The sequence below is a fragment of the Parus major genome, chromosome 10 (assembly GCF_001522545.3).
Source record: "Parus major isolate Abel chromosome 10, Parus_major1.1, whole genome shotgun sequence".
In the NCBI taxonomy this organism is placed as follows: Eukaryota; Metazoa; Chordata; class Aves; order Passeriformes; family Paridae; genus Parus; species Parus major.
Window position 1 is genome coordinate 10,846,849 of NC_031779.1, and position 12,655 is coordinate 10,859,503.

Below are 12,655 nucleotides of genomic sequence, written 5' to 3' on the forward strand. Positions count from 1 at the left end.
CCGCCGCCGTGCCCTTGCGGGGCCGGCGTTGCCCCCGCCCGGCTCCCGCCGCTGTCTCCATGCGACAGTGCAGCGTGGGCGTCTCCCAGCGCTCTCATTTGCATAGCCCTGCGAGTGGCCAATGGGCGGGCGCGCTGCCGCTGCTATTTGCATGTGGCCGGGCGGCGGCCAATGGGGCGGCGGCGGCCGGGCGCGCGGAGGGCGATGCTGCCGGCGGCGCGCGGGCGGCGCAGCGCGAGGCCGGGCCGGGCGCGGGGACCTGCCGGGCGCGGGCGGCCCTGGGCCCGGGCGGCCGCGGGGCAGCGGCGGCGGGACCATGTCGGTGGCGGGGCTCAAGAAGCAGTTTCACAAAGCCAGCCAGGTAGGGCGGCGGCCGCGGGGCCCGGGCGGGCTTTGCTGTTGATGGGCGTTTCGCCCGGTGCCCGCTCCCGCACGAGGCGGCGGGTCCCTCCTCCGTCTGTGGCAGCATCACCCTGGCACCTCCGGGGAGTGTTTCCTTCGGCGTTACCTCCGGCTGCCGTGCTTGTGTTTTTGCCTGTCAGCTTTCTGTGCTGCTCTCACAAGAGGAGGTTGCCCGCTCCATTCTTTTGCTCGGGGCTTCAGGTCTTTAGTTATTAGCGTTTGTTATTTAGTGATGGGTTCGCATTCGTGTTTTGAGGCCTCATTAAAGCTACCGCCTGTCTGGTACCAGCTTTCTCCTAAAGAGCTCATTGTTTTGATCTTCCACGAATTGCTGGTTTATTATCCTACCTGGAATGCCATGTATTTGTCCTGTAGAGGGTATCAGATGTTTCTAGAGTTTTCCCTCCTTTTCTGGATGCTGTACTCTTCATCTTCTCTAGAGTGCATCTTCTTTTTCTTCTGATCCCTTTATCTCTTTTCTCTTTTGTATGTGCTTTGCTTTAATAGTTTATGTGTTTTTTTTAAAGAGAGAAACGCCTTTCTGCCAAGCAGGTAGACTGGTTGAATTCCATGGCAGGATGGTGCCAGCACCAAACCCTGCATTGATGCAGGGGCTTCAGGATGTGGCTGCAGTGGGATTCTTCCACTGAAGGTTTTTGGAAGTCTCAGCTGCTATTCTTGCTCATTCCAAGTCAAAGAGATACGTATTTCTGCTGGCTGTCATTAATAATAATGGTAATATCAAAATTAGTGCTCCTGACCTATTCAGTAAATTTTGACAACTGCTCTTGTCTTGATGAGAGTGAAGAAAATAAAGGTTCATTGAGTACTTGGCTGTCGTCTTTCTAGGTCTTCTTTCAGCTGTGTAGCTTGTCAGCAGCCCAAGTGCAGAATCTGCACTTTGTTTGGATACAGAGATGCTAAATATTTGTATCTAATGTTTCAGCAGTGTACTCTCTTTCATGGAATGTCCTGATCCTGAAAAATGTTGTGAATTGGTATCTTTTAGTTAACTTTCACTGTTCCTTTGAGAAAATGTTGGACCTGTAGAGTAAACAAATTCAAGGACAATTTATTAAAGATTTTGGCTTGTTTTGCATCTTATTGCTGGAAAAATGATGCAGCCTTTGCTCTAGTGAGCTTGTAACTCAGGAAGCAGAAGATACATAACTGAGGAAGTTCAAGAGGTAACCACAGCAAGAATCCTCTTGTATAGCAGCTGGTAACAGTGCAGGTTACTTAATCCTGCCTAGATGACAGGTAAACAAACAAACAAAAGGATGGATGTGATCTGATAAAGGGAGTAGCAATAGCAGAAAGGAGCTGTAGAATATATTGAATTTTACTGCATTTATTGGAAAGTTGTGGTATGACTTCCAATATTCAATACAGTAAGGAACTGCAATGTATAACTCATAAGAATATTCTTCTTCTCAGGGTGGGTCAAAGGTAAAGTTTCAACTTATTTTCAAATGCAGAAATGAGCAAGAAATTTTAAATCAGTTGATTGAAAAAGCCTGTCATTATGGAAATGTATTTATTAGGAAATTAAAGTTCAGGAATATGATACTGGAATTTCTTTTCTTTTTTTTTTTTTGTACATAAAGTAACATAACACACTTCTTATGAGCTCATTCTATAAGAATTCAGACAAGATGTTGGGCAAAATAAAAGTGGGAAAATAACAGAAGAAATAGCACATATATATATGTAGTGGATCAAAACAGCCATGTCTGAACAATGAAACTGTTTATCTGTGACACACAGAGACACAGTCATGCCTAGATATATAAAGTTGTTGAACTATCAGAAGTAAGGTGGAACATGAAAAATGGTGATACTGGGATTCCATCTTTTAGGAGAATTCTTCTACAAAATGGTAAAGTAAGCAAATGCTGAGGGTGAGAGGTATTTCTCGACAGAAGACTCGTTTAATTTCCAAGTTCTGTGGGATCACTTAAGGAGACGTGGACCTTTGTGTATTGAGTGGATGAAAGATGCCAGTGGTCACTGTTAACAGCAGAGACAGGCATTGCTTGGGGGAAGAATGAAATTAATTCCTTTAGTGTTCCCAAAGGAGAATAGGGGCAGATGACAAAAACTGGCAAATGTCCCAGAGGACATTGAGGAATACTGGAGGGAATGAGACTACTGTCAGGACATGTGATTAAGCAATAAGAATAATGCTTGAAAGCTGACAGAACCAAAGGACAAAAATATCTGAAGGCTGAAGCAAGTGTATTAAGACAGTCTGTATTTAACAGTTCATTCAGAAATATGAATAAATATCAAAAAATTGACAAGATATATATACTATTTCCATGCTAAAATATACTTCTGTTCAGTGGAAATAAGTTACAATTCTAAATGAAATATGGAGTAGTAAAGATTCATATAACTCATATAACTGAATAACTCATCAGAGTTATTCTAAACTCTGTTTACTCTTACTGAGCTTTTTTTGTAAAAGAACTGCATTTCAGGTTTTTTTCTTGTAAAAAGCCTTTGTGTCTATGTACAGCTTTTGTGTTGACTAGTGGTGATCATCTTTGTGTGTAGGTCTAAATTCTAAGTGCAGGGAAAACAAAAATTGCTTATGATTTTATACATGTAGTTGAGGTTTCTGGGATGTTTGTCTGGTGCTTTTCAGCTTGGTTTGTCTGAAGTTACACTTAAGTAAATGAATGTTTGCTTTATGAAAGGTCAGTAACTAACTTTTTATGGTTACTAATGCCCTTGCCAAAATCAGGCATGACAAGCTATTGCAGACTTGGTGTAGTAAAAAGTCACCATGGTCTGTCTGTTTGTAATCCAGTAATTCATGAGCTGGAATGGTGAATTCCATTAATGAAGTTTGGATGGTTTTCCCCTAGAATTTTTTTACCCAATTGGGTTTTTTCTCCCACTGAAAATTGCATGTTTGTTGGTTTTCACTGAAGTGTCAGGCAGTGAGATCTAGAAGGCAACTCTTGTGTTATTGTTGAAATTACTGCAGTGAGGTTTGTACCCCAGAGGGAGTAGAGTTTGAGCTGTTTTTCTGTACATTCCAGTGTACAAAGCTGCAGTGCTACTCCATTATCTGTCCCCTAATGATTGCTTCCCCTGGTGTCATGGAATGGATAAACCCGAAGCTTGGATGTATCTCGAAGTTTGTGTGTCTGTTAGGTAGTGATAACACCCTTCATGTTATAAGAATTTCCTTTACTATGCTTTCTTCTTAGGTTATAAGTTTAACTGAAGTTCTTTAGTTGAAAGTGCACTGCAATGAGGATCACTTCCATTCTCTCCATTAAATATCAGTGATGAATCCTTGAGTATAACTCATTTGACTCATGAAATACCAAGCACAATGTATGAAGTGTCTTACCACCTCTCACTGGCTGATAAGCGAGGGCAGGTTGTTTCTCAGGGCTGATTAGTTCATGTCCAACTCCCATGAAATTCAGCTTTTTTTTTAATATATATTTTTTCAGATATAATTTTTAATTAAGTTTTGTGGAGTTGTTTGCAATGAGAGTTTGTGTGCTGTTACTTTCAGCCTCTGCCAGATCTGATCTGTTTTCCTGTTTTCAGTTTGAAAGCTTTTGATGTAGGTGTGTGTGTATCTCTTTCTGCTGGTTCTGCAGGCCTTGTTCTCATGGTGGCTGTGCCTGTGGGATAACCCAGTGGTGGGAGGACTGCATCTTCTGGTGCATACTGGGAGTGTTTTTAGAGTTTAGAAAAGCAGGAAGTACAGAGAGTGAATAAGAAAGCCTGAATAGGTGTTGGATGCATTTCTAGATTCTGCTGTGCTCTAAAACCACAGCCAGGCTGGGATCCCTGTGTAAAGATGTGTGGTTTTTTCAAAGTTCTTGGAGGCTGGTGAGCTCAGAACCTCACTCCCTTAGGGTGTTTTGAAAGCTCAGCCATGATACTGGCATAGGAAATCTGCTGTTGAGTTTGAATTCACACATTTTTTCATATATATTTTTTAATTAGTTGTAGCTGAAGGCTGTGTATAGAAGCAGTTTCACTCTCAACAGCTTATTAATGTTGTATTTCTTAGGCTTGGTTTCTCAGAGGTAGTAGAAAGTAATGCTTTTCTGAGGAAACACAACTGGCAATATTCACAATTATTGTGAATGTCTTATTTGTAATGTGGTCATCAACAGCTACTGTAGCCTCAGCAGACTGGGTTCTTAAACCTTCTGCTATTGTCAGTGAAGAAAGAGGCTCCAAGAGAGTGGGAATCAGGAGCTGGTTCTATTGTCTATAGATAGAGCCTAAGGGGAAGTAGATTTTCTAACCAAAACAATCAAAATCTGTTACTATTTTGCTTTCTGAAAGTGATTTAACCTGTGTAATAAATATATTAATAATATGCTCTTTGTTTTAATTTCTCATGTATCCTGAATGGCATTTCTCTTTTCAAGTGCTGCAATTTTAAGCAATTTTAAAGCAATTTTAAATGGCCTTTTTATGTTTTTTATTATTTTTTAAACTTTCAGCTATCACCAACAGTTGCAAGAATGCTGCTTCCTGTGTCCTAGATTTTTGCTTTTTCTCTATTGATTTATGTGGCATCCAATCTGTTGGAGTGAAGACCAGATCAGAATCAAGACCACCTTGTTCCCCAGACAGAATAAGTTGTGTGATTGGATTTTGTTGTTAGGTAATTAGGGGTGGTGGTGATGTATTTTGGTGATTTTTTTTTTCCTCTCTTGACTATTTGTTTTCTGTTGTAGATACTAGCCTAGACATAATATTTAAGCCTTTTTTAAAGTCTGTGTTGACATGGAGTTAATACACAAAAGACTTCAATTACACAAATGCTTGATAGGAAAGGAAGTGCTTTCGTAAACTTTATACAAGGAGAACTTAAACTTCACAATGAGACATGAAAGGAAACTTTATTGCCTACATCCAGCTATATTTATTTCTTAGGACTATAAGCTGTTATCTCAGTCTGTTAGAGATACTGTCCTTTCACAGCCACTGTGAACTGGGCATGGTAAATCCATGACAGTAGTACAGAGAAAGCTTCTGTCCTGTTCCTAGTTTTTATTAGATAATTGGATTTACTTCACTTTAAATATTACAGAATTGTGGAAGAAGGACAGTGGTGAAAAGGACATTAGAATTTAGTTTCTTATCTAATATGTTTTAAAATAAATAAGTGTACTTCTACAGTTGTATTTATCAGCTTTTAGGTGGCCTGGCAGTAAGGCAGAAGTGTAGCAAAAAAGAAACTGAGTGCTTCAGTTAGCATATCACAAGTTAGCAGAAGGTAGAGGTCATGTGCTCTGCAGCCTTTAACAATGCAGCTCCCAGCGCCTGCCAGATCATAATGCAGTAACTTGGAAACCTAGCAGAGATTCAGATGCAATTTGGTAGGAGGTTATTTATATTTTACAAATAAAATATTTAATATATGAAAGTCTGAATGGTGTTGCAAAAGAATAGAGAGTGGCATAATATAATGGGAGCTGAACTTTCTCCTTGAATTCATCTCCTTTTATAGCTTCTTGGCTTTGCTGTAGAGTTTTGCACAGGCATCGTGAAGTTCGACTGAGAGCTGGCACTCCATCCCAAACTCCTGCTGTTGCCTGAGTCACTGCGGCACATGCTGGGTAATACATTGCAGTGCAGGCTCCTGAGACTCCTGCAATGCTGAAAAACAAACAGCCAAGTGGAGCCCAGCAGCAGCACTGCATTGAGATTTTATTTAGCAGCACTTGGAGTTGCTTGAAGTTGTAGTGCACCTGCGCTTTGTGTAAACACACATGTAATTCAAATATAAAATGCATCCCATTCTTCACAGCTGCTGTAAAAACCATCTAAAACCCCAAGTTGGTCTTATAATGATATTGTTGAGGACAAAATGCTTCTGTTTATGTTAATGCCACTTTCACCCCTGTTTACTGCCATAGTCTAATTCTATATTGTGCTGAGTTCTCATTGTTGGTCTCTTTTCTGTTCAAGGACAGGAAGGCAGTGCTGGAGTTTTATAACTAGTTGAGAGTTGAAGCTGTGGATTTTAACAATATTTTTGACAAGTTCACTTAGAGAAGAGCTATTCAAATAGGTTACACCTACAATTTGATTTTCTAGTGTCCTAATGTCCTTTCACTGTTTCTGTTATCAGAGTTACTAAGGGTTTTATGCATTGATGGGAGAATATACCAGTTAATTTCCTACAACATCTCAGATGGCAGCGGCTGTGCACGTGAAACACAAAAATAACTTGGCCTTACATACTTGCTATTCAAAGGACAATGCCAAGCCTCTGAGGAGAATCAATTCTGTTTCTTTACTACCCTAATTAAGGTGCATTTTTGATACTGTACTTGTGTTTGATGAATGGTAATGACTACAGTGAAATTAGGCTGGTTGACAGCTGAACATGACTTAAGAATCCAGGACTCAAAGGAAATCAAGGGGATCTAAAATTCTGTTTTCAATGATTGCCAGTGTTTATGTTCTTATGCAGTCATGTTACAGATCTAAGGTGAAAAAGAAAAGGTACTTTAAATTTTTTTTCTTATCAAGCAAAAAAAGAAATTAAATATAAAAAACAAATGTTAATGGTCCTAGGTAGTAACAGCCCCTTTATTCCCTTGTATGTTGCAAATGCTGTTAGGTCTTACTGTTCTCATTCTTTTTCTTACAGATGCCAATAAATATGGTACTAGAAAGTGACATAGGATAAAGAACTGGTCAGTGACAGAACCAAATTAAATTATGTGCTTCTAGACTGGACAGATGCAATGTTCAGTCACTGTGGGTTTGTTGTTTTTTTTTTTTAATATTTATTGTTTTTAAAATTTATTTTGCATATGCATTGATGAATGCAACATGTAGATATGAGTTTGGCTTAAAGTTTCCATACAAATCTGATGTAATTTCACTGACTGAAAGTTTGGCAAAGCTGAAACATGGTATCTTCAATTACCCTTACTGTATTTAATACCCTTCTAGAATGGGCAAGAAATCTTTTAGAAACTGGGATTTTGGTGTAATAGTATCTCCTCAGCAGGGAATGAGAGAGTGTGTGTGTGTATGAAATGTTCTTTGTGCCATAAACAAAATGTTGGATTTGGAGTCACAAAGTCAATGTTTTGAGTCAAAATTACGATTTTGTCTTTTGCAATCCTGTTGAGAGAGCTAGAAAGTGAAATTTGGTGCCTGTGCCATCTGTATGGTCAGAGAATGCCACAAACACGGGAACGCTTTGTCTTTCTTTCCCGCAGAGAACGTAGCACCTGCCAGCTTGGCATCTGGGTCACAATAGATGTGTGCAGGGTGAGGGGGGAAGGAGACCCATTAAATGAAGAAATTGGTAATCAAAGACCTTTCATCAATTCAGAACCAGCAGTTCCAGTCTGCTCTTCTGAAATTTCTTCCAAAGAAAATAATATTTTTAAAGATCTTGGGATGAATTCTGTGTTTTGTGTGATCTGCTCAGATGACTGCCTGAGGCACTGGAACATAGCAACTGTTACTTACCTTTAAGATTAACTGTTTATCATTTTATGGCTTTAGCTTCTGAATAATCCAAACTTGCCTTTTTCCCCTGTACGTTGTAGTAACTACCTAGGATTCAAAGGACCATATCTACTGCTTTGTTTTGTATGGAGAATGCAAGAATCATGGCATTTTCATTGTGAGTTTGATGATTAAGAGTTTCACTTCAGTGATCTCTTCAGCTGGGGTTGAAGGCTTCTGTTTCATGGCATTTGGCTTGTTTTGCTACTGATGGATATACTGCCTTTTTTGTAGGAATTTCTTGCTGCAAAGCCATGTGCCCCCCCCAGAGGAGGACAGACACTTTTAACCTCATTTGCACTAGTGATTTCTAGCTCTTTGGGGAATTCTGCAGGGGTCTGTATTTTGTGTGCAAATTATACTTGGAAATTATTTCAGTTTTCTCTGTCTTTTGTTTAATTTGATAACAATGTAAGCCAATTCTGGATGCATGCTGAGGGAAGTTATTTTCTGCCCCCATGGATGAAGTCAGTGGTGCATTTCTGCAGTGCTGCTCTTACTAGCAGAAAGACTTGTGCCTTGTGGAGATCCAGGACAGTGTGCGTCTTTCTTAGAAATGGAGTTGAGGAGCCCTGTTATCCCCAATTGCATTTGAGTTTGTGGTGTTATGTGTAACAATGTCTTGCTGCCTAAAACCACTGGCATGTTTTGAAATGGAGTTACGAAAATAAGGCAAAAATGTACAGTGACTTCCTTTCCAAACTAGTCATGGTGAACAAAGTGATGAAATAATGGTTGTGGGTTGTTTTTCTTCACTTTTCACTGTGATACATAGAGGTTTTCTATTAAGTGAATGAAGGGAGCATGGATTATTAAACTTTGTGATAAAAGAAAGTGTTTGAGACTTGTTCCCTTTAGATCTTCCAATTCATGATGAGCATAGGTTGCATTAGCAAAGAGTGAGATATCTTAAGTTCTTTCTTTTTTCTCATGGGAAGTGTTTCTAAGGGCCTCCATGGATCCTAGCTAAGTGAGCAGTGCTTCTAGGAGCACATAGATGGATTTTTCAAAATATTTGAGGAATGAGACTTTTAAGACCATTAAAAATTCAGTTGCATTTGTAGTAGACCCTGGAATTGGAAGCACTACACAGTGCTCTTATACTGGATGGGAACTTAGACTTGAGAAAACATTGAACTAAAATGCCTTAAAAAAAAAGAAAAAGAAAAGAAACAAGAAACCTCTCAAGCAGTGCAGACAATATGCTTGCTGATTCAAAGGGAAAGTGTGCAATCCAAGTACAGCAGAACCAGGTGGATTGCCTTGAGTAGCAAGTAATGGGGGCTGACTGTGTGGCAGAAGAATGTGGGTGTTTCTCACTGTACCAAAAGCACAGGAAGCTACAGGACTGGCAGCTCAGATAAGTAGAAATGATGCCATTTAAATCAACATAGTGTGCAGTAAAAAGTAAGAATAGGAGAAGGAGGTCTTGGTCCATTTTATAGTGATTTAAAATCCACACAGCTTGTCTAAGTGGTAAAACACGTAAGCAGCAGTTTAATAACATTGAAGGACAAATTTTTGACTTGATTATGTGGAATGGAATTCTGTGAAAATTACTGCTTGGAAAGTAGTTTCTGAAAGAGCAATAAACAGATTATTTGTCACTTTTCATGCAGAAAAAGTAGACTTGCTGATAAACATGCAGCCGTGGTGATGAGAAATAGCATGTTAATGTGAGGAGAAGTTAATTGTAAAGCAAATCAACTTAAAATTACAATTTTTGACTGTTGGTGTATCTGGCTGTGTACAGCTTCTGTTGACAGTCTTACTCTGCTTCCTCTGCACAGCTTGCCTGGGGCTCTGTAGTGAATGATCTTGACCACATTTTTGCTGGTAATGGATTCACTAAAACTGTCACTTTAAAACTATGGCACTGCCAAGGAAGTTTTTCCTTTAGATAAATATGTGGTTGTATAGTAACTTTTCAAACTAATGCTCCTAAATATTTGCAACATATATTTTGGTATTGAGCTCTTGAACTTTGACAAATTTAAAAATATTTGTCCCAAATACATAAGCTTTGAGCTTGAAGCTGTAAGTCACTATTAGAAATGCTCACATCTTGTCGGTGTTATTTCTCCTGTACTTAGTTTGCACTGGTTCTTAAAACTATTTGCTAAGAAATTGCTAAGACTCAAATAAACTGCTTTGGTAATGAATGTAAATGAATAGGTGTGATTTCAGCAAAGGTGATGTGAATATATTCTGGCTTTACAGAAATCAAATTAGGTTATCCATGACTTTTTCCTGCATTTTGACAGGGCTCTCTGACATCACTTGTGTGTAAGTGATCTTTCTAATCATGCTTGGTGTCCTAATAAGGTGGTCCAATGTATCCAGCCTAAAAAAAAAAAAAGTAAATTAACTTTTGGATCAGCTGATTTGTATTTAAATGGATTTTCAGTAAAGCCATCAAATAAGCAGAAATCTCTGGTGGTGGGAATGCAGGAAGGAAGTTGGATGGTCATGAATTATGCAGTGCAGTTACATGTTTTAAGAAAAAAATATTTACATGTTTTAAGGATTTTAATTTCTTATTCTGCATATGCAGGCTATGATCTTTGTGTTGCTTGATCTCTCCTATTTGAAAAACTAGGATTTTTTTTATTTTTTTTTTAAAGAAATACCAACAAAGCATGTTACTTTCACAGATAACTGGTGCAATTGGTATTCTAGTGCAACTCTAACCTAGTCAGACTTCATGCAGGACCCAGGTACAGGGTGCCATGCTGGGTTATGGTTACAGTAAGTTGTGAAATACTTGTACAGCTTTACATCTGTGGATAGGTCTGTAACTCTTGATGTGCTGAAAGCTGACTGGTCCCTCCTGAGTTCAGGCCTGTGCTACAATCAGTGATGTATTTAAGGTTAGTTTGTGCAAGAGTCAGTGAGAGCCATCTTCCTAAATAAGCTAGAGTAGTTTAACCTGAGAACAAACAGAGTGAAGTTTCTGGGTTTAATTCCAGGGTGTTGTGCTGGAACTGGTCACATAATGTTCTGGGAACACAAAGTGTATTCAGTTCCTCTTAGGAGCTGTGAATCAGAGTAGTGCTCTATTCCAGAGCTATGACAATATGCCAACATTCTCTAGAACAAGGCAGAGTGTAGATTTTCACTAGACTGGTGGCAGTTGCAGTTGTTAAGTTAGCAGAAATTAAGAGGTATTGAATGGACAAGGTAAAGTAAAGCATACTGATTTAGAGCAGAGAGGTTGTTAAAGAAGTCAGACCCCCTCATTGTACACACACCTTTCCACTGCATGTGCAGGAACAATGTTTGTGCAGTCAGCTTTAACAGCTGGAAGCCATCAGATGCAGCATAAAGTTCCAAGGCAACTTGTATCACGCTAATTCTAGGTTTTGGTTGCCTTGCTCTACCTTCAGGGTAAGGTCCTGTCCACCTCCTTGAGTCAGCTCTGGGTGTTTGTGTGATCACACACACTAAGCTGTTAGAGGCAGCTTATCCATCTCAAAATCAACCCAGCTGCAATGTGTGAGCAGCTTTGAGGTGGATTAACCCACTGAAGAGCTCACAGCACACAAGAGTTGCTGCTACCAGTGCAAGGGAGGTGAAGGGAATGTCTCTACAGGGTTGAAAAGGTTTTAGAGAAGGCTAAGCAGCTATGGAAAAGTACCTTAATGATTATTAGCATGTTTTGTTCAGAAAGTAGAATAAACTCTGCTTATTCTACTTTCTAACATCTGCTTATTAAGGGATTTGTATCTCACTGAAGTTCTGAATGACGAGCCCACAATGACTCTCCCTCACCCCAGCTTACCCTGGGTTAATGGTGAATATTGAGATTATGATCACATATCATGTGAGGGCAAAGAGCTCTATCCCTAATGCAGCAAGCCCAGAATCCAAACAGGACAGTTGAGTGGTTTAGGTAAATGTTGATCAACCTGGATGTAGGTAAAAGCAATGTTCCTGATGAAAGCAGCAGCTCAGGCTATGTGGGGGTGTACACAGTGAGGTGTGAGAGGCTTCAGTGAAAGGCTGAGAATGCTGTTGGAGAAGGAACACATTTCTTCAGTGGAGGAAAGAGTGCCTTTATTTCACCTGAGAAGAGTGTCTGGGGAAGGAAATTGTGCTCAGCTGGGTAAGTACTGCTGAGACAAATGATGTACAGCAGAGACACAGGTTAGGGTGATATTAAAGGTAGCAAGAGGCAAGCTAATCAGTAAAAAATGTGGTTCTCTCAATACTCTGGGCAAAAGAGAACATTTTAAGGAACTTCTATGACAATTACTTATTAGCATCTGTAAAAGCTATTTTTAAATACAGTCATGAGAGACATTCAATGTAGAAACAAATCACACAGGAGTGAGGAGTAAGAAGATAAAATGAAAGTTTCTTATATTATTTGGAAAGGAAGTGTGTAAAGGGGTTATTTAAATCTCTGATTTTAAGGATTTTGGTTTCTAGTAGTCACCCTTTCTCATCTTTATATTGGGTATATATGAGTATGTCAAAAGGAAGCCACACCTTCCTTACAAGCACAGGGAACAATTTCAGAAAGGGGGATTGTTTTAAGGCCAAATCAGAATGGTATTGCTGCCAAGTGAAATTTTGCACTTGGAACATGTGGAGGGAGGAAGAAGTGTTAATGTGGTAACAGCCAGTGGAATGCATGCAGTGTGTAACTTGTCATTCACAGCTCCAACTCCTCTCCATGCAGAGCAAACAGGATGAAATATTGCCCAGTTGTACCTGAAACAAGATG

The 12,655-nt window shown here is 39.6% G+C and overlaps 1 protein-coding gene across 1 annotated transcript in view; it reads left to right on the top strand.

Moving 5' to 3' along the window:
- Positions 1 to 254: 254 nt before the first annotated feature.
- Positions 255 to 12,655, top strand: part of SH3GL3 (SH3 domain containing GRB2 like 3, endophilin A3) — a 42,747-nt gene continuing 30,346 nt past the window's right edge. Inside the window, exon 1 of the mRNA XM_015639121.3 lies at positions 255 to 361. Within this exon, the coding sequence (XP_015494607.1) occupies positions 317 to 361 (45 nt within the window). The 5' untranslated portion in view covers positions 255 to 316. The remainder of the gene's footprint in view (positions 362 to 12,655) is intronic.